Source organism: Nerophis ophidion, linkage group LG19 (assembly GCF_033978795.1).
Source record: "Nerophis ophidion isolate RoL-2023_Sa linkage group LG19, RoL_Noph_v1.0, whole genome shotgun sequence".
NCBI classification, from domain to species: Eukaryota; Metazoa; Chordata; class Actinopteri; order Syngnathiformes; family Syngnathidae; genus Nerophis; species Nerophis ophidion.
The window spans coordinates 3,122,587-3,145,086 of NC_084629.1; the positions used below are offsets into that span (position 1 = coordinate 3,122,587).

The window sequence follows — 22,500 nt, forward strand, 5'->3', positions numbered from 1 at the left end:
GTACTGTGCAATCTACTAATAAAAGTCTCAATATATATATTGATGTATGGATGGATTTATACAGTATATATATTTTTGTCGTGTTTTTTTTTTTCTGTTTTAACCCAAGAAAATAAAAAAAAAAGGCTTAAAACATACAGAAGAGGATTAATCCATCCATCCATTTCCTACCGCTTGTCCCCTGGAGGAATGATTAATGCCGTTTTTACAAATAAAAAAACAACAACATAAAATCCAATCGTGTTCCATTCCGGTAGATTTGCGGTGACATACATGCACAATAAACAATCATTTCAGGAGTTGCAGTATAGAAGGCCTCTGCACCTTTGTTCCCCCTCTAATATAAAAAATATGCTTTTTGACTGGAAATTCAACACAAATTGGATAGACGCTAATTAGCAAAAACATTTTTTTTCGCCTCAGACAGTTTTATTTGTGAACATTAAATAAGTCCTTCGTGAAGTCACATCTCAGGAATATTCCCAATATGTTGGCCTTCTTTTTCTCTCTTATGTGTTATCTAGAAAATCCAAACATGAATAAACCCGATTTCAGACAGGCTGCCATGCTCATCCTTAATTATTATTATTATTATTATCAATAAGTGTGTCTTTTCCTCCATGGAAAAAAATGCTGAATGTATAGAAGAAGTGTTTATATTGAACAGCAACAATACTTACAGCACACATACAAACAAGGAATGTGACAGTTGTACAAACACAAGGGGCCCCTCCTTCATGTTCTATACACAGGAGAGAGATACTCATCATCATCAATAACCTTCATCATGTCTGATGTCCTTCACAGGAGTGCCAACTATATATTGGTATCAAATCTAGCAGACTACATAGTGTCCGGTATATAGGAGATAACATATAGACATCACCTCTGCATGTGCCTATATAGAATAAATCAATGAAATACTACTCATAATAATAATAATAATAATAACACATGCGTCGTCTTTTCTGGAACATTTTAAGGATGCTGTCAGAAACACATGATTTAAAAAAAAAAAAGAAAAAATTAAATATTTGCAATATAAGAAACTTTGTACATGTGTTATAAAGTGATGCGTCATCTATTATAATAATATACAGTGTACAATTTTGCACATGGTCGCATATAAGTGGGATGTATATATATATATATGTATATATATATATATATATATATGGGGTGATGAAGAAAATAAAACACCTCCCTTGATAAATAATAACTTAAAAAAATGTCTTTTTTTGTTGTTTTTTTCCCATGTAGATATATTTATATGTATATAATGTGGAAGCAGTTCTCGCCGGGTTTTGCCCCCCCACTCAGAACGGGAGCGTGTCGAGGAAGAGTTTGTCAATGATGGCGGGCGGAGGCACTATGTCTTCGAGTTTGAGGTAAAAGATGCGCTGCAGACCCTGCGTGCAAAGCGTGCGCAGTTCGGGCAGCTTGCCCAGGAGTTTGGACAAATAGTTCGGTCGGCTCAGGCCGCCGCTGGTGAACGTCACTTGGTCTTTCAGGCAGTTGATGATCTTGTTCTGCAGCTCCTCCACGCGTTTGGGCTCCCGCAGGCCGTGTCTCTCTGCAACGTTTGCAGAAAAAAAAACAAAAAAAAAACGTGCAGGATTATTATCACTTTGCATACTTTAAATATCATCATGCTAATATTATTAATACGCATGTGCAGAAAATACCTAATGTGACCATGCATTGAAATGCATGAGTCCGCATTAAATATTGTGCTTTAATTTCGAGTGTGCAAGATTATCATCATACGTGCAAAATTACCTTATATGTATTCTTATTATTATTATCATGCATGTGCAAATTGACCTTATATGTATTATTATTATTATTATCATGCATGTGTGGGAACACCTTCTATAGCGCATTATAAAACCATGACCACACTTCATATCGTGCATTATATCATACTCGTGACAATACTTTATATTGTGTATTATTATTATTATTATTATCATCGTGCACGTGACCATGCATGCTTTTTGGTGCGATATGGCCGTCATCGTGCATTGGGCAATATTTTAAGAAGTGCATTATTGTGCAGAAATACCTTATAGTGTGCATTATACCAGTGGTCTCCAACCTTTTTTTTTCTATCCGCGGACCGGTCAATGCTTAATAATTTGTCCCGCGGCCCAGGGGGGGGGGGGGGCCTTTTTTTTTTTTTTTTTTTTTTTTTTTCCTTCTTCTTCTTTGTCATGAAAAAGGGACGTTTTTGTGGTTGGTGCACTAATTGTAAGTATATATTGTGTTTTTATGTTGATTTAATAAAAAAATATATATATTTATTTTTATTTTTTTATTTTTTAATAAAAAATTCTTCTGCGGCCCGGTACCAATGGGACCGGGACCACTGCATTATACAACTGTGTATCGTGCATTATCACACTTCATATTGCGAAATATTAATATTGTTATTATTATTATTATTTTAGTGGACGTGACCATGCATGCTTTTTGGTGCGATATTACAGACGATATTTGACAAAAGTGCATTGCTATGATAATACACGTGCATATTGCGCATAATAGTGCCATCATGTATGTCACCATACTTTATCATTGTGCATTATCATACTTGTGGCATGGTTTATTATTATTATTATTAATATCGTGCATACTTTTTTTTGTGCAATATTACCGTCATCGTACATTGGACAATATTAGATAAAGTGCATTGTTGTGATCATGCATGTGCAAAAATACCTTATATTGTGCATTAATGTTATAACTTGTGAACATCACTTGGACTATATTTGATAAAGTGCATTATTGTGCAAAAAATACATTATTTTGTGCATTAATCTGATCACTTGTGAACATCACTTGGACAATATTTGATAAAGTGCATTATTGTGCAAAAAATACCTTATTTTGTGCATTAATATAATCACTTGTGAACATCACTTGGACAATATTTGATAAAGTGCTTTATTGTGCAAAAATACCTTATATTTTGCATTATACAGGTGACCATACTGTATATTGTGCATGATCATACTTGTGACAATACTGTATATTGTGTATAACTATTATTATTATTATTATTATTATTGTCATGCACATGACAATGCATACTTTTTTGTGCAATATTAACCGTCATCGTACATCAGACAATATTTGATGAAGTGCAAAAAAAACTTATATTGTGCAATATAATACCATCATAAGTGTGACCATACTATATATTGTGCATTATCATACTTCTGACAATACTTTATATTGTGTATAATTATTAGTATTATTATCGTGCACCTGACCAATGCTTTTTTTGGTGAAATATTACTTTCATAATACATCGGACAATATCAAAATGCATTCTTGTGATTATGCATGTGCAAAAATACCTTATAGTGTGCATTGATGTCATCACTTGTGACCATACTTTAAATTGTGCAATATTACTGACATAAGTGTGACAATACTGAATATTGCACATTACTATTATACTTCAGACGCATAGTGTGCATCATTATGCAATAATACTTTATATATTGTGCATAAATGTGCATAAGTTGTATTGCACTTTGTCATTATTCCACACTTCATATTGCACATTATTATTGTGTGTGACTATGTTTCAGACCAGTGGTTCTTAACCTGGGTTCCATTGAACCCTAGGGGTTCGGTGAGTCGTCCTCAGGGGTTCGACGGAGGTCAAAACACACCCGACTCATCGTGTGAATACAAACTTCTCCCTATCAGCTGACTGATTTGCAGGTGTGTAATTTGTTGTGAGTTTAAGCCCTGTTTTGGTTTGTTTTTTTGTAATGTTCATGCACGGTTCATTTTGTGCACCAGTAAAAAAAATACATGGTAACACTTTAGTATGGGGAACATAGTCACCATTAATTAGTTGCTTATTAACATGCAAATTAGTAACATACTGGCTCTTAACTAGTCATTATTAAGTACTTATTAATGCCTAATTCGGCATAGCCTTATTATAACCCTAACCCTTTAACCCTGGCCCTGACCAAATAACTCTAAATGAGGTCTGTGTTACTTATAATATGTTCCCCATACTAAAGTGTTTCCAAAAACATACTACTTTGTCTTGAATTTGAAAAAAAAAAAATATATATATATATATATTTTTCACTAGAGAAGAGTTCGGTGAATGCGTGTATGAAACTGGTGGGGTTCGGTACCGCCAACAAGGTTAAGAACCACTGCTTTAAACACATGTTGTGCATCATTACTGCACGTTCATACTTTACATAAATGTGACAATAAGTTTTAATGCAATCGTATTTTATATTGTGCAAAAAAGTGCATAAGTTGTATTGCACTTTGTTATTTTACATGTGTGACTATGCTTTAGACACATGTGCATCATTACTGCACGTTCATGCAGTCATACTTTATATTGTGCACACGGGACAATAAGTTTTAATGCAATCATTCTTTATATTGTGCATAAAAGTGCATAATTTTTATTGCACATTGCCATTATTCCACATTCTATATTGCACTTTGTTATTTTACAAATGTGTGGCTATGTTTCAGACACATGTTGTGCATCATTACTGCACGTTCATGCAATCATACTTTATATTGTGCACACGGGACAATAAGTTTTAATGCAATCATTCTTTATATTGTGCATAAAAGTGCATAAGTTTTATTGCACGTCGTCATTATTCCACACATCATATTGCACTTTGTTATTTTGCATATGTGTGACTATGCTTTAGACACATGTTGTGCATCATTACTGCACGTTCATGCAATCATACTTTATATTGTGCACACGGGACAATAAGTTGTATTGCACTCGTACTTTATATTGTGCATAAAAGTGCATAATTTTTATTGCACATTGTCATTATTCCACACATCATATTGCACTTTGTTATTTTACATGTGTGACTATGCTTCAGACACATGTTGTGCATCATTAATGCACGTTCATGCAATCATACTTTATATTGTGCACACGTGACAATAAGTTTTAATGCAATCATTCTTTATATTGTGCATAAAAGTGCATAAGTTTTATTGCACGTCGTCATTATTCCACACTTCATATTGCACTTTGTTATTTTGCATATGTGGGACTATGCTTCAGACACGTGCATCATTACTGCACGTTCATGCAATCATACTTTATATTGTGCACACGGGACAATAAGTTGTTTTGCACTCATACTTTATATCAGGGGTAGGGAACCTATGGCTCTCGAGCCAGATGTGGCTCTTTGGATGACTGCATCTGGCTCTCAGATAAATCTTAGCTGACATTGCTTAACACGATAAGTAATGAATAATTCTCACAGTGTTAAAAACAACGTTCAAAATACAAACTATTCTCATGCATTTTAATCCATCCTTCCATTTTCTACCGCACCTGTTCAAGAAGTCGCATTATTGGTAAGAAGTATTTTATTTATTATTAGTTAGCTGGAGAATAACTATCCATCCATCCATTTTCTACCGCTTATTCCCTTTCGGGGTCGCGGGGGGCGCTGGCGCCTATCTCAGCTACAAATCGGGCGGAAGGCGGGGTACACCCTGGACAAGTCGCCACCTCATCGCAGGGCCAACACAGACAACGTTCACACTCACATTCACACACTAACTATGTTGTTTAAAAAAATAAGAGACTTACTGTACTCTAAAAAATGTATTAATTAACAGTCCATGCATTTAGTTGTATTCAGTGTTAAAAAATACTATATGGCTCTCACAGAAATATATTTTTAAATATTTGGCTTTCATGGCTCTTTCAGCCAAAAAGGTTCCCGACCCCTGCTTTATATGTGCATAAAAGTGTATAAGTTTTATTGCACGTCGTCATTATTCCACACATCATATTGCACTTTGTTATTTTACATGTGTGACTATGCTTTAGACACATGTTGTGCATCATTACTGCACGTTCATGCAATCATACTTTATATTGTGCACACGTGACAATAAGTTGTATTGCACTCATACTTTATATTGTGCATAAAAGTGCATACGTTTTATTGCACACTTAATATTGCACTTTGTTATTTTACACGTGTGACTATGCTTTAGAGACATGTTGTGCATCATTACTGCACGTTCATGCAATCATACTTTATATTGTGCACACGTGACAATAAGTTGTATATCAATCATACTTTATATGTGCATAAAAGTGTATACGTTTTATTGCACATTGCCATTATTCCACACTCTATATTGCACTTTGTTATTTTACATGTGTGACTATGCTTCAGACACATGTTGTGCATCATTACTGCACGTTGGTGCAATATTACTTTATATTGTGCACACATGTGACAATAACTTTTAATGCAATCATTCTTTATATTCTACATAAACGTGCATATGTTTTATTGCACATTGCCATTATTCCACACTCCATATTGCACTTTGTTATTTTACAAATGTGTGACTATGCTTTAGATACATGTTGTGCATCATTACTGCACGTTCATACTTTACATTCTGCATACATGTGACAATAAGTTTTATTGCACTCATACTTTAGATGTGCATAAAAGTGCATACGTTTTATTGCACGTCGTCATTATTCCACACTTCATATTGCACTTTGTTATTTTGCATATGTGTGACTATGCATCATTACTGCACGTTCATACTTTACATTCTGCATACATGTGACAATAAGTTGTATTGCACTCAAACTTTATATTGTGCATAAAAGTGCATAAGTTTTATTGCACATTGCCATTATTCCACACTCTATATTGCACTTTGTTATTTTACATATGTGTGACTATGTTTCAGACACATGTGCATCATTACTGCACGTTCATGCAATCATACTTTATATTGTGCACACATGTGACAATAACTTTTAATGCAATCATTCTTTATATTCTACATAAACGTGCATATGTTTTATTGCACATTGCCATTATTCCACACTCCATATTGCACTTTGTTATTTTACAAATGTGTGACTATGCTTTAGATACATGTTGTGCATCATTACTGCACGTTCATACTTTACATTCTGCATACATGTGACAATAAGTTTTATTGCACTCATACTTTAGATGTGCATAAAAGTGCATACGTTTTATTGCACGTCGTCATTATTCCACACTTCATATTGCACTTTGTTATTTTGCATATGTGTGACTATGCATCATTACTGCACGTTCATACTTTACATTCTGCATACATGTGACAATAAGTTTTATTGCACTCAAACTTTATATTGCGCATAAAAGTGTATACGTTTTATTGCACGTCGTCATTATTCCACACTTCTTATTGCACTTTCTTATTTTACATATGTGTGGCTATGCTTCAGACACATGTGCATCATTACTGCACGTTCATGCAATCATACTTTATATTGTGCATATATATGACAATAAGTTGTATTCCAATTATGCTTAATATGTGCAGAAATGTGACAATAAGTTTTATTGCACCTATACTTTACATTGTGCATAAAAGTGCATATGTTTTATTGCACATTGCCATTATTCCACACTTCATATTGCACTTTGTTATTTTGCATATGTTTGACTTTGCTTCAGACACATGTGCATCATTACTGCACGTTCATGCAATCATACTGTATATTGTGCATATATATGACAATAAGTTGTATTGCACTCCTACTTTATATTGTGCATAAAAGTGCATAAGTTTTATTGCACATTTCCATTATTCCACACTCCATATTGCACTTTGTTATTTTACAAGTGTGTGGCTATGCTTCAGACACATGTGCATCATTACTGCACGTTCATACTTTACATTCTGCATACATGTGACAATAAGTTTTATTGCACTCAAACTTTATATTGCGCATAAAAGTGTATAAGTTTTATTGCACGTCGTCATTATTCCACACTTCTTATTGCACTTTGTTATTTTACATATGTGTGACTATGCTTCAGACACATGTGCATCATTACTGCACGTTCATGCAATCATACTTTATATTGTGCATACATATGACAATAAGTTGTATTCCAATTATGCTTAATATGTGCATAAATGTGACAATAAGTTTTATTGCACTTATACTTTACATTGTGCATAAAAGTGCATATGTTTTATTGCACATTGCCATTATTCCACACTTCATATTGCACTTTGTTATTTTGCATATGTTTGACTTTGCTTCAGACACATGTGCATCATTACTGCACGTTCATGCAATCATACTGTATATTGTGCATATATATGACAATAAGTTGTATTGCACTCCTACTTTATATTGTGCATAAAAGTGCATATGTTTTATTGCACATTTCCATTTTTCCACACTCCATATTGCACTTTGTTATTTTACATATGTGTGACTATGCTTCAGACACATGTTGTGCATCATTTCTGCACGTTCATGCAATCATACTTTATATTGTGCATGCATGACAATAATTTTTATTCCAATTATGCTTTATATGTGCATAAATGTGACAATAAGTTTTATTGCACTTATACTTTATATTGTGCAAAAAAGTGCATATATTTTATTGCACATTGCCATTATTCCACACTTCATATTGCACTTTTTTATTTTGCATATGTGTGACTATGCATCATTACTGCACGTTCATACTTTACATTCTGCATACATGTGACAATAAGTTTTAATGCAATCATACTTTATATTGTGCATAAATTGTATTGCACATTGTCATTATTCCACACTCCATATTGCACATTATTATTTTGCATGTGTGACTATGCTTCAAACACATGTTGTGCATCATTACTGCACTTTCATACTTTATATTGTGCATACATGTGACAATGCGTTTTATTGCACCTAGTCACTATTCCACATATTGTTTTACAAATGTGACCATACTTTATTTTGTGCACTATTATAACCATAATTTTCACCTTCACTGTATTATGTATTATTCCACGCGTGACCACACCTGACGAGATGATCATTTGCACCCATTATGCCCATGCGTTAACGCCCTTTATTTACAAATTGCGCGCCGTGCGTAAATATGACGCATCCATACCTGTGACCATGGCGAGCGCGGCGATGCAGGAGAAGGCAGAAATGTCAATATTCATGCCCTGCAAGTTGGAAGAAAACTCCACGATGGCGTCCACCCACTCGCCGAATCCACGCACGCACTGCAGCCTGTGCAGCACGACGCCGTTGCAGAAAATTAATTTCCCCTCCACCGGGTTGGACCTGCAATTAGAAGCTCGTTTTTTTTAATGACGCGTTAAAGGAGACGGCACTTTTTAAATTGCTATTAAAAACAATCATCGTGGGGACGCGGTGGTGCGTGAAGGGTGGACTTTGCCGTACCGGTACGCGAGCCTCAGGACGAAGAGCTCCAGGAAGGCGGACTCGAACAGGAGGTCCTGGTCCTGCTTGGGCAGCTCGCAGAAACCCGGGATCTTTTCCGCCCACCCGCGGATGATCTCCATGGAGCCCGTCAGAAGGTCGTAGAACTGCTGGATGTGCTGCGTGTTGTCGCCGCTCATGTGGTAGTCCGGGTTGGCCTGGAACTGGAATTTAATCATGGTCGCGCTTAATAATAATTAAAAAAAAAAAAACCCTTCAAAATATATAAGCCGTGAAATTGCAACGTCGGGCCATTAAAACTTTTTTTTTTAATTATTATTAAATTCTTCACTCGGACGTAAATTACCGGCCACAGACGAAAGTGGGACTAAATGCCGGACTCACTCTGGAGTAGTCCAGTGCCGACATGGACGGGTTGGAGTCCACATGGGCCCGAACCAGGGCGCTGATGAGGCTGACAGGCGGGGACGGGGGCGAGGGCTCCTGGGGGCTTTTCGGCTTGGACGGCAGACGTCCTCTTCGACCTTTCAGGTTATCCGTCCTCACCACTAAAAAAACAAAACAAAAAAACAAAAAAAAAAACACGCAAAGTTAACTTTTTTTGTGTGTGAAATGCGCAAAAAGCGCGCGCTCACGGGGCCTTACCTTCTCGCACCATCCCCACCACCAGGCACTTCTGGAACCTGCAGAACTGGCACCGGTTCCTCCGGCGTTTGTCCACAGGACAGTTTTTATTCGCCAAGCAGACGTATTTGGCGTTTTTCTGCACGGTGCGCTGCAGGAGGGAAATTAAGAGCAAAAAAAAAAAAGTTAAATTCCAGGCCTGGAAACAGACACCTTATTGCATATTCATACATTGTGATATAATCAAACCAAAAAAAAAAAAAAAATCCTGACTTTGGAGCAATGTTCACGGATTCTAGTATATTTGGCTCTCTATTAGATTGCGATGGTTTTCTGTATTGGGACCATGATTTCAGTCTGAACTTGTTCACACCTCCTCATATGGAAGCTACTTTTCCTTGTTGACTCTCAAGAAGGGTAGAAATACTACACACACACGCACACACACAAATGTATACACTGCAAAAAAAGTGCATATATATATATATATATATATATATATACATATCCATCCATCCATCCATTTCTACCGCTTATTCCCTTTTGGGGTCGCGGGGGGCGCTGGCGCCTATCTCAGCTACAATCGGGCAGAAGGCGGGGTATATATATATATATATATATATATATACATACATATATATATACAAACATATACATACATATATATGTATATATATGTGTATATATATATATATATATATATATATATGTATATATATTTATATATATATATATAAGCCATGAGGTGTAGCTAAGATAGGCACCAGCACCCCTGCAACCCTAAAGGGAATAAGCGGTCGGAAATGGATGGATGGATGGATATATATATATATATATATATATATATATATATATATATATATATATATATATATATGTATATATATATATATTATGAAGATAATAAGGGTAGAAAATGGATGGATGGATATACATATATATATATATATATACATATATATATATACATATATATATATATATACATATATATATATATATATATATATATATATATATATATATATATATATATATATATATATATATATAGAATGCTACTATAAGACAAATTGTATTAGAATTGTATCTATCCATCCATCCATTTCCTACCGCCTGTCCCTTTTGGGTTTGTAGGGGTGGGGGGGGGGGGGGGGGGCGGATATAAATACTTCTGATTTTTTTAAGTCTAGTGAAGTGAATTATATTTATATAGCGCGTTTCTCTCGTGACTCAAAGGGCTTTACATAGTGAAACCCAATAAGTTACATTTAAAGCCAGTGTGGGTGGCACCGGGAGAAAGGTGGGTAAATAAAGTGCCTTGCCCAAGGACACAACGGCGGCAGGGACCAGGGAATCGAACCTGGAACCCATTGCCTAATTCCGCCCCTCATTTACGCGTCGTGTCCTCCTTAATAATAAAAAAAAAAAAAAAGTTTCGGCTCCGGTCAGAAACGAATGCACGGTTCTTGCGCACCTTGAAAAATCCCTTGCAGCCCTCGCAGGTTCGAACCCCGTAGTGCTGGCAGGCCGCGTTGTCCCCGCAGACCGCGCACAGGCCCTCGTTGGAGGGCGAGCCCCGGGAGGGCGGCGACGGCGCCTGGGTGTCCGCCAGCGGGTGTGCGTGGCCCAGCTGCAGCGAGTGCGGGAAGGCCAGGCCGGCCTGCTTGCGGAGCGCGCTCGGCACCGTGAAGCTCTGCGCGGCCGGGGAGTCGTGGCTCATGGAGACGTGGAGCGGGCCGTCAAAGCGCATCTGGCAGCTGGACACGGGCGTGCCGGGCGGCGACTGCTTGAAGGAGAAGAGCGAGAGCCGCGACACGGCCTGGTTCTTGCGCTGCTGCTCCATCATGTAGTTGTGGTGGAAGCTGTGCAAGGAGCCCGGGTCCTCCCACATGGAGCCCGGCTGCACCTGGAAGTTGGGCGTGGCGCGGTCGTGCGGCGACGCCGGCTTGAAGTAGACGGGCCCGGCGTGGGGCATCATGTCGTCGGCGGCGGCGGACTGGGCCGGCAGGTGGCCCTGCTGGTGGTGGTGATGGTGGTGGTGGTGGTGGTGGTAGGCGTGCATCTGGACGTCCTCCACCTTGATGGACGACTGGTCCCCGGCGTGCGGCATCTGGTAGAGGCAGGGCGGCTTGACGTCGTAGCCCGCGTTGTAGTTGTCCATGAAGGTGCTGAAGCTGGGCAGGGAGGTGGTGGCCGTGATCTCGGTGTTGGTCAAGTCCATGCTGAACTTCACGAACTCCGGCGTGAGGAAGTCGCAGCTGTACTCTCCCGCGCTGTGGTAGCTGTAGCTCTGGGACGCGGGGCTGGCGCCTTGGGGTGATGATCCATACTGAGCCTGGACGCAGGGCATGGCTGCAAAGTGGAGCAGGGTTTTGGGGGTCATCGGAGAAATTTAAAAAATATATAAAAACATTTGAAGCAAAACTGTATTTTTATTGTATTTTTCTTCACTTTAAAAAAAATTCAAAAATTCAGAGAATTTTTTTTATTACCTCAATTGTGGCTGTGGAGGGCTCACGCTTGAAACGAGGAACGGACACGGACTTGGACTCTTCCCCTGTCAGAAAACACCACAATAATCACCATGCACAAAAAAAAGAAGAAAAAATTAAAAAAAAAAAATTACCTCTTTTCGCATCCAGTTTTGGGGTGTTTAATCCATGCAATACGCATTCAGATGAAACAAAAAAAATGAGAATAAAAAAGTAGCTCCAAAGCCCTAAATAAATAAATAAAAAAAAAGAGACAGATAGAGGACACCAGTAGTCTGGACAAGCCACTCCGCGCCAATGTGGCTTTTTGTTTATGCGCGCTCCGGATGCCCCTGGCCCACGTGTTTCTCCCCCGTGACGTCATCAGCGTCAACACTGCAGCGAGCCAATGGGGACGCGAGGTGGGAGGGACTTAAAAAAAAAAAAAAGGATGACTGGGGGGGGGGGGGTTCTTGTGGCCCCCCCCCTTGCGTGTTTGTCTGGTGCTGTATGTGATCCACATGGACCTGGAGAGGAGATGTAGTGGAGGATAAAGGCGGCTAGGGATCGGTTTGAAGAGGATTTAAGGGGACTCAACACGGACTGGGACGTGCGAAGTCAGGCGGGAAGGTTCTACTTTGTGTTTTGGATTTACTTTTATTTTACGCGCGCCATGCAGGATGTGGTCAACATGCTCAAGTTGCAGCCATGTTGTAGAAATATATGACATTTTTTCCCTCATCTCTCTATTAACCTTTTTTTTTTTCCTGCCAAGGCCCCCACGCACAAGAATAAAAATGTCGGGGGCCACTTTGATATAGTTTGTGCATTAAAGATGTAGGTCAAAATATAATAAACCAGGGGGGTCAAAAGAAAGAACAGTTTTTTTCCGGCCTTGGGATTAGTTTGCTGAGTATAAAAAATCAGCAGAAATTTTTGAATGAAATAAACCTCTGTTCTAAATGTGTCCACTAGAGGTCGCAATAGCAGTTCTTTGTATCTTTCTAGATCTGTCATGATCTGTGTGCCCGGACCATATTTTTGTTAGTTTTGAAACTCCCTTAGTTCCTGTTTTTGTGCACCCTTGTTTGTTTTTGTTTCCATGGCGACTTATTTGATGAGTTTGCTAAGTATAATAAACCTCTGTTCTAAATGTGTCCACTAGAGCAATTCTTTGTATCTTTCTAGATTTGTCTTGATCTGTGTGTCCGGACCATGTTTTTTGTTATTTTTTGTTAGTTTTAAAACTCCCTTAGTTCCTGTTTTTGTGCACCCTTGTTTGTTTTAGTTTGCACGGCGACTTATTTGATGAGTTTGTTAAGTATAAAAATGAGCCGAAATTTTCGAATGAAATAAACCTCTGTTCTAAATGTGTCCACTAGAGGTCACAAGAGCAATTCTTTGTACTATATTTCTAGATTTGTCATGATCTGTGTTCGGACCATGTTTTTTGTTAGTTTTTGTTGGATTTAAAACTCCATTAGTTCCTGTTTTATGTTTTTTTTAGTTTCCACGGCGACTTATTTGATGAGTTCCCTAAGTCTAAAAATAAGCCCGAATTTTTGAACGATATAAACCGCTGTTCTAAATGTGTCCACTAGAGGTCGCAAGAGCAATTCTTTGTATATTTCTAGGTTTGTCTTGATCTGTGTGTCCGGACCATGTTTTTTGTTATTTTTTGTTAGTCTTAAAATTCCATTAGTTACTGTTATTGTGTACCCGTGTCTGTTTTAGTTTCCACGGCGACTTATTTGATGAGTTTGCTAAGTATAAAAATGAGCCAACATTTTTGAATGATATAGACCGCTGTTCTAAATGTGTCCACTAGAGGTCGCAGTAGCAATTCTTGGTATCTTTCTAGATTTGTCATGATCTGTGTGTCCGGACCATGTTTTTGTTATTTTCTGTTAGTTTTAAAACTCCCTTAGTTCCTGTTTTTGTGCACCCTTTTTTGTTTTAGTTTCCACGGCGACTTATTTGATGAGTTTGTTAAGTATAAATACGAGCCGAAATTTTTGAATGAAATAAACCGCTGTTCTAAATGTGTCCACTGGATGTCGCAATAGCAATTCTTTCTATCTTTCTAGGTTTGTCATGATCTGTGGTCTGGAGCATGTTTTTGTCAGTTTTAAAACTCCCTTAGTTCCTTTTTTTGTGCACCCTTGTTTGTTTTAGTTTCCACGGCGACTTATTAGATGAGTTTGCTAAGTATAAAAATGAGACGAAATTTTTTAAAGAAATAAACCTCTGTTCTAAATGTGTTCACTAATTCTTTGTATCTTTCTAGATCTGTCATGATCTGTGGTCTGGGGCATGTTTTTGTTAGTTCTGAAACTCCCTTAGTTCCTGTTTTTGTGCACCCTTGTTTGTTTTAGTTTCCATGGCGACTTATTAGATGAGTTTGCTAAGTATAAAAATGAGCCGGAATTTTTGAATGAAATAAAACGCTGTTCTAAATGTGTCCACTAGAGGTCGCAATAGCAATTCTTTGTATCTTTCTAGATCTGTCATGATCTGTGTGCCTGGACCATATTTTTGTTATTTTTTGTTAGATTTAAAACTCCATTAGTTTCTGTTTTTTTTTTTTTTTTTAGTTTCCACAGCGACTTATTTGTTGAGTTTGCTAAGTATAAAAATGAGCCAAAATTTCTGAATGAAAAAAACCGCTGTTCTAAATGTGTCCACTAGAGGTCGCAAGAGCAATTCTTTGTATATTTCTAGATTTGTCTTGACCTGTGTGTCCGGACCATGTTTTTTGTTATTTTTTGTTAGTTTTAAAACTCCCTTAGTTCCTGTTTTTGTGCACCCTTGTTTGTTTTAGTTTCCACGGCGACTTAATTGATGAGTTTGTTAAGTATAAAAATGAGCCGAAATTTTCGAATGAAATAAACCGCTGTTCTAAATATGTCCACTAGATGCCACAATAGCAATTCCTTGTATCTTTCTAGATCTGTCATGATCTGTGGTCTGGGGCATGTTTTTGTTAGTTTTGAAACTCCCTTAGTTCCTGTTTTTGTGCACCCTTGTTTGTTTTAGTTTCCATGGCGACTTATTTGATGAGTTTGTTAAGTATAAAAATGAGCCGAAATTTTCGAATGAAATAAACCTCTGTTCTAAATGTGTTCACTAGAGGTCGCATGAGCAATTCTTTGTATCTTTCCAGATCTGTCAGGATCTGTGTGCCCGGACCATATTTTTGTTAGCTTTAAAACTCCATTTGTCTCTGTTTTTGTGCACCCTTGTCTGTTTTAGTTTCCATGGCGACTTATTAGATGAGTTTGCTAAGTATAAAAATGAGCCGGGATTTTTGAATGAAATAAACCGCTGTTCTAAATGTGTCCACTAGAGGTGGGCAAGCGCAATTATTTGTATCTTTCCAGATCTGTCATGATCTGTGGTCCGGACCATGTTTTTGTTAGTTTTAAAACTCCATTAGTCTCTGTTTTTGTGCACCCTTGTCTGTTTTAGTTTCCATGGCGACTTATTTGATGAGTTTGCTAAGTATAAAAATGAGCCGGAATTTTTGAATGAAATAAAATGCTGTTTTAAATGTGTCCACTAGAGGTCGCAATAGCAATTATTTGTATCTTTCCAGATCTGTCAGGATCTGTGTGGCCGGACCATATTTTTGTTATTTTTTGTTGGATTTAAAACTCTATTAGTTCCTGTTTTATGTTTTTTTTTAGTTTCCTCAGCGACTTATTTGATGAGTTTGCTAAGTATAAAAATGAGCCAAAATTTTGGAATGATATAAACCGCTGTTCTAAATGTGTCCACTAGAGGTCGCAAGGGCAATTGTTTGTATATTTCTAGATTTGTCATGATCTGTGTGTCCGGATCATGTTTTTGTTATTTTCTGTTAGTTTTAAAACTCCCTTAGTTCCTGTTTTTGTGCACCCTTGTTTTTTTTTAGTTTCCATGGCGACTTATTTGATGAATTTGCTAAGTATAAAAATGAGCCGGAATTTTTGAATGAAATAAACCTCTGTTCTAATTGTGTCCACTAGAGGTCGCAATAGCAATTCTTTGTATCTTTCTAGATCTGTCATGATCCGTATGTCCGGACCATATTTTTGTTAGTTTTAAAACTCCATTAGTCTCTGTTTTTGTGCACCCTTGTTTGTTTTAGTTTCCATGGCAACTTATTTGATGAGTTTGCTAAGTATAAAAATGAGCTTGAATTTTTGAATGAAATAAACCACTGTTCTAAATGTGTCCACTAGATGCCGCAATAGCAATTCTTTGTATCTTTCCAGATCTGTCATGATCTGTGTGCCCAGGCCATATTTTTGTTATTTTTTGTTAGATTTAAACCTCCATTAGTTCCTGTTTTTTTTTTTTTAGTTTCCTTGGCAACCTATTTGTTGAGTTTGCTAAGTATAAAAATGAGCCCAAATTTTTGAATGAAATAAACCGCTGTTCTAAATGTGTCCACTAGAGGTTGCAATAGCAATTATTTGTATCTTTCTAGATCTGTCAGGATCTGTGTGTCCGGACCATGTTTTTGTTATTTTCTGTTAGTTTTAAAACTGCCTTAGTTCCTGTTTTAGTGCACCCTTGTTTATTTTAGTTCCCACGGCGACCTATTTGATGAGTTTCCTAAGTCTAAAAATAAGCCCGAATTTTTGAACGATATAAACCGCTGTTCTATGTGTGTCCACTAGATGTAGCAATAGCAATACTTTGTATCTTTCTAGATTTGTCATGATCTGTGTGTCTGGATCATCCATCAATCCATCCATTTCCTACCGCTTATTCCCTTTGGGGTAGCGGGAGGCGCTGGTGCCTATCTCAGCTACGATCACTTTTTTGTTATTTTCTGTTCGTTTTAACACTCCATTAGTTCCTGTTTTTGTGCACCCTTGTTTGTTTTAGTTCCCATGGCAAATTATTTGATGAGTTTGCTAAGTTTAAAAATGAGCCTGAATTTTTGAATGATATACAACCTCTGTTCTAAATGTGTCCACTAGAGGTCGTAGGAGCAATTCTTTGTATCTTTCTAGATCTGTCATGATCTGTGTGTCCGGATCATGTTTTTGTTATTTTCTGTTAGATTTAAACCTCCCTTAGTTCCTGTTTGTTTTTACCCTTGTTTGTTTTAGTTTCCACAGTGACTTATTAGTTTCACTTGCCTCTGGTGTTCGGGACACGCACCTGCTCTAATCATGGGACCATTATTTTACCCTGTCTTTTCCCGTCAGTCGGCCCGGCATCATTTGCTTGTTTCATGCGATACCATAGTTCATGTTGCTCGTTTTCATGACCGATTCCATAGTTAATGCTACGTGTTTCATGCCACAGTTTATTTATATTTTCATGTCCTAAGTTTTTTTTCCTTAACATGTAAGCTAGGGACATAAAAAAAGGAAGGAATAGCGTGGAAGCTAACGACTTTGAAAAGTAATTACCACAAGAAGGATAGCGACGTCACCTGTTGCATGGAAGCAAGTGAGAATCCGAGACCGAATGGCAAACAAAGGCAGGCTTAAATAAGGAAATAATCACAGAGCAGGTGCGTGAGGAAAAAAAACGGCAGGTGACACAAATACATAACTATGGCAACGGAAACAAAACAGGAAGTGCCACCAGGAACTAAGGAAGTCGAATACTAAACAGATGTGATAAAAAAAAAACAGAACAAAAATAGAATATGACATGATCCAAAGTAACGGATCATGACACAAAGAATACAATCTGAAGTTGTCTTTATTTTTAAGTTATCGTGTCGTTATTTTACCACTCCGGCCCACTTGACAGTGGAATTTTCTCCATGTGGCGCCCCTATCTTTGAAAATGGACTTTGAATATGACCATTGTATGATCCTGTAACTACTTGGTATCGGATTGATACGCAAATTTGTGGGATCATCCAAAACTAATGTAAAGTATCCAAACAACAGAGGAATGAGTGATTATTACATTTTAACAGAAGTATATAGAGAACATGTTAATGGAGAAAGTAAGCAGATATTAACAGTAGATAAACAAGTGGATTAATAATGAATTTTTACAGCTTGTCCCTCATAATGTTGACAAATTAGAATGATAATTGACACAATATGTTACTGCATATGTCCACAGACTAATTAGGAGCTTTTGTTTGTTTACTTACTACAAAAAGGAATGATGTCTTGTATGTTCACTATTTTATTTAAGGACTTAACTGCAATAAGAAACATATGTTTAATGTACCCTAAGTTTTTTTTTTGTTAAAATAAAGACAATAATGCAATTTTTTTGTGGGTCCCCTTTATTCAGAAAAGTACCGAAAAGTATCAAAATAATTTTGGGACAATACTATACGTGGGTTATATTAGCATTTTTTTTAACGATTGCAGTCGGGCTTGAACGCAGCGTACGGTAAGAAATACAGATTTATTCAATAAATAAAACAGACTATGAAAAGAAAAACTGGTACGAGGCAGAAAAGGCAAAACAAACAGAACTAGCATGGGAGCTAGAAACAACCAAAAGCGCTAGCATGGGAGCTAGGAAAATAACAAACAAACTTGCACAAGGCACAAAAAGCAAAACAAAAACTACTAGCGTGGGAGCTAGAGGAAAACTAATGCATAGCGCGAAAGCTAGCAAGTAGAAACATGGAATCATCACTGTTGCGAAACACAAACTTGGTGTAACACAAACTAGGATGCGAGAAAGAATGAACAAAGAAGGCAGGCTTAAATACTGGCAGTAATCAAGAGTGACAGGTGTGCGTCAACAGCGAGTAGCAGGTGGAACTCATATGAAACCATGGTAACCCGATAAATCAGGAACTAAGAAAGTCAAACAACAGAATGTGATACAAAAACGGAACAAAACTAGAATATGGTATGATCCGGGCAGCGGATCATAACAATTTTAATTCCAAATTGTGTATTTCAAGAATGGGTTTGAACTGAATCGTCACCACAAACGTGATAAATGATAAATTGAATCGTGAGATTCACCTCTCGACAGTATAGGGCAGACCTGGGACATTCTTTTACTCGGGGGGGGCCAGATTTAGATTTAAAAAAAGGTTGTCTGGGGGAGGCTATAAAATTTTTTAGGAACACTAATACAAAACCTCACAATAATGATTGAAAGCTAACAACGTTCTGACAGACCGCCTTAAAAAACGGAATGGAATTTGACATTTTTTTTCCTGAATGATACAAATAAAGAATGTAGGATTTACAATATTAACTATGAAGGATAAAACACTGAATATTGACAGCATATTTTACAATCAACCGAAACACAACCAAAATGCAACAAACATAGTGAAATATGAACGTGAAGGGTAAAAAAAACCTAAAAAAAAAACCACACCTACAATCTGAGATATCTCATAGTGACCAAAGTAACTAATTAGATGACCAAAGTAACTAGTCACATGACCAGAGTAAGTAATTAAATGACCATAGTAACTAGTCACATGACCAGAGTAAGTAATTAAATGACCATAGTAACTAGTCACATGACCAGAGTAAGTAATTAAATGACCATAGTAACTAGTCACATGACCATAGTAGGTAATTAAATGACCATAGTAACTAATTAGATGACCATAGTAACTAGTCAGATGACCATAGTAACTAATTAGATGACCCTAGTAACTAGTAACTAGTATATGATGCAGATTCCAAGCATTGAAAGACTTAGTACAGTTGAAGACTTAGGGCAGGGGTCTGGGCTGTATGTAAAATGAGAAGAAAATGGATTAAAAAGGACAGATAAAAAAAAAAAAAAAAATTCAAAATAAAATAATATAATCATTTTATATTTTTTAACTTGGGATTTCCCGCGGGACGGATTTTGAGGACCCCTGACTTACGGTCATTAGAAAACATGACTGCACATTATAATGAAGCCACACTTTCTATCCTAAACATCTAAAACAATTATTTGGTCACTTCCAATTTCTTCTTGTTATTTTATTATTTTTTTGTGTGTAAGGTTTTAATCCCGGACATTTTTTATTTTGTCCCGATACCAAAATATTGGGTCATTAGAAGAATAGAACAGATAGAATAGAAAGTACTTTATTGATCCCTGGGGGAAATTCAGCATCACAGTTCGCTCACAATAGACAATAATAATAATAAACAATATATAACTGTCACGACTTGGACTATGGGATATTTTGTTTTTCCAACGCCAGAGCCAGGCGTGAATGAAGGTACATTTTTATTTATTCTCTAACAAAACTACAATGAGGCAAACAAAAGGCGCGCACAATGGCGGAGAACAAACTTGAGTACTCAAAACAAAAACAGCACAATGGCATGACTATGTACAAAAACCAAACTAAACAACTGAGACATAACAAAACCAAAAGCTTACTTGACAAGAGCATGAGGAAAATAGCATGGCTGGGCATGAAGGTGTTGAGGAATACGGAGGTATATAAAGTTGGCAAGATGAAGAGCAGAAACAGAATGGCTTAAATAACAGTGACATGATCGGTGATTGAACAGGTCCGTGACATGACAGCTGAAACTAATGAGTTGGCATGGTAACGGAAACAAACCAGGAAATGCAAAACAGGAAACAAGTGTCCAAAAAAACCAAACCGAACAAAACCAAAACAAAACATGACCCATAGGCGTGACAATAACATATCCATCAATCCATTTTCTACCGCTTGTTCCCTTTGGGGTCCCGGGGGAGGGGGGCGCTGGTGCCTATCTCAGCTACAATCAGGCGGAAGGCGTTTATCACCCTGGACAAGTCGCCACCTCATCACAGGGCCAACACAGACAGACAGACAACATTCACACTCACATTCACACACTAGGGCCGATTTAGTGTTGCCAATCAACCTATCCTCAGGTGCATGTCTTTGGAAGTGGGAGGGGCCTATTCCCAGGTGCATGTCTTTGGAGGTGGGAGGGGCCTATCCCCAGGTGCATGTCTTTGGAGGTGGGAGGGGCCTATCCCCAGGTGCATGTCTTTGGAAGTGGGAGGAAGCCGGAGTACTTGGAGGGAACCCACGCAAACTCCACACAGAAAGATCCCGACCCCCGGATTGAACCCAGGACTACTCAGGACCTTCGTATTGTGAGGCAGACGCACTAACCCCTCTTCCACCGTGAAGCCAACATTAACATATATTACATATATAATATATAATAATATAAATATAGTCTACATATATTCTACATTCAAGTGCAGTCAAGAAGGACATATGCATTATACCAGGGGTCCCTAAACTACGGCACGCGGGCCTAATACGGGCCGCCAGCGTCCAAAATCCGGCCCGCAGGAAGTCCCAAGTTAAAAAAAAATCAAATAATTACATTATTTTATTTTTATCCATTTTATTCTCCTAGCCGCTCAGGCAAATCATATTGTCGAAAAAAACAAAAAAAACAAAAACATATATATATATATATATATATATATATATATATGTATATATATATATATATATATATATATATATATATATATATATATATTATAAAAAAGTACCACTTTTTATATTTTTATGTGTTTGTTCGGGAATCACGGTGGTGGAGGTGTTAGTCCTGGTTTCAATCGGGATCTTTCTGTGTGGAGTTTGCATGTTCTCCCCGTGACTGCGTGGGTTCCCTCCGGGTAATCCGGCTTCCTCCCACCTCCAAAGACATGCACCTGGGGATAAGTTGATTGGCAACACTAAATGGTCCCTAGTGTGTGAATGTTGTCTGTCTATCTGTGTTGGCCCTGTGATGAGGTGGCGACTTGTCCAGGGTGCCCGAATGCAGCTGAGATAGGCTCCAGCGACTCCCCTGCCACCCCAAAAGGCAAAAGCGGTAGGAAATGGATGGAATAATGGATGTTTTTTTATTGTAGTGAAGTAAAGTGAATTATATTTATATAGCGCTTTTCTCTAGTGACTCAAAGCGCTTTTACATATTGAAACCCAATATCTAAGTTACATTTAAACCAGTGTGGGTGGCACTGGGAGCAGGTGGGTAAAGTGCCTTGCCCAAGGACACAACGACAGTGACTAGGATGGCGGAAGCGGGGATCGAACCTGCAACCCTCAAGTTGCTGGTACGGCCGCTCTACCAACCGAGCTATACCGCAACATGGTGGTTAATGTTTTGGAGACTTGTGTATGATATATATATACATATATGTATATATATATATATA

General features: G+C 37.6%; 1 protein-coding gene across 4 annotated transcripts in view; it reads right to left on the reverse strand.

Annotated features, from left to right (window-relative positions):
• Positions 1 to 422: 422 nt before the first annotated feature.
• nr4a2a (nuclear receptor subfamily 4, group A, member 2a) overlaps positions 423 to 22,500 on the reverse strand; it is a 460,443-nt gene continuing 438,365 nt past the window's right edge. For 3 of the 4 annotated variants that reach the window (XM_061878997.1, XM_061878996.1, XM_061878995.1), the window contains 7 exons: positions 12,394 to 12,458; positions 11,376 to 12,253; positions 9,920 to 10,049; positions 9,659 to 9,822; positions 9,275 to 9,477; positions 8,976 to 9,154; positions 423 to 1,573 (listed from right to left, as the gene is read on the reverse strand). In XM_061878997.1, the coding sequence (XP_061734981.1) occupies positions 1,317 to 1,573; positions 8,976 to 9,154; positions 9,275 to 9,477; positions 9,659 to 9,822; positions 9,920 to 10,049; positions 11,376 to 12,251 (1,809 nt within the window). In that variant the 5' untranslated portion in view covers positions 12,252 to 12,253; positions 12,394 to 12,458 and the 3' untranslated portion in view covers positions 423 to 1,316. Of the gene's footprint in view, positions 1,574 to 8,975; positions 9,155 to 9,274; positions 9,478 to 9,658; positions 9,823 to 9,919; positions 10,050 to 11,375; positions 12,254 to 12,393; positions 12,459 to 12,527; positions 12,715 to 22,500 lie in introns of those variants that run through there. The other variant, XM_061878998.1, reaches the window with a different exon arrangement.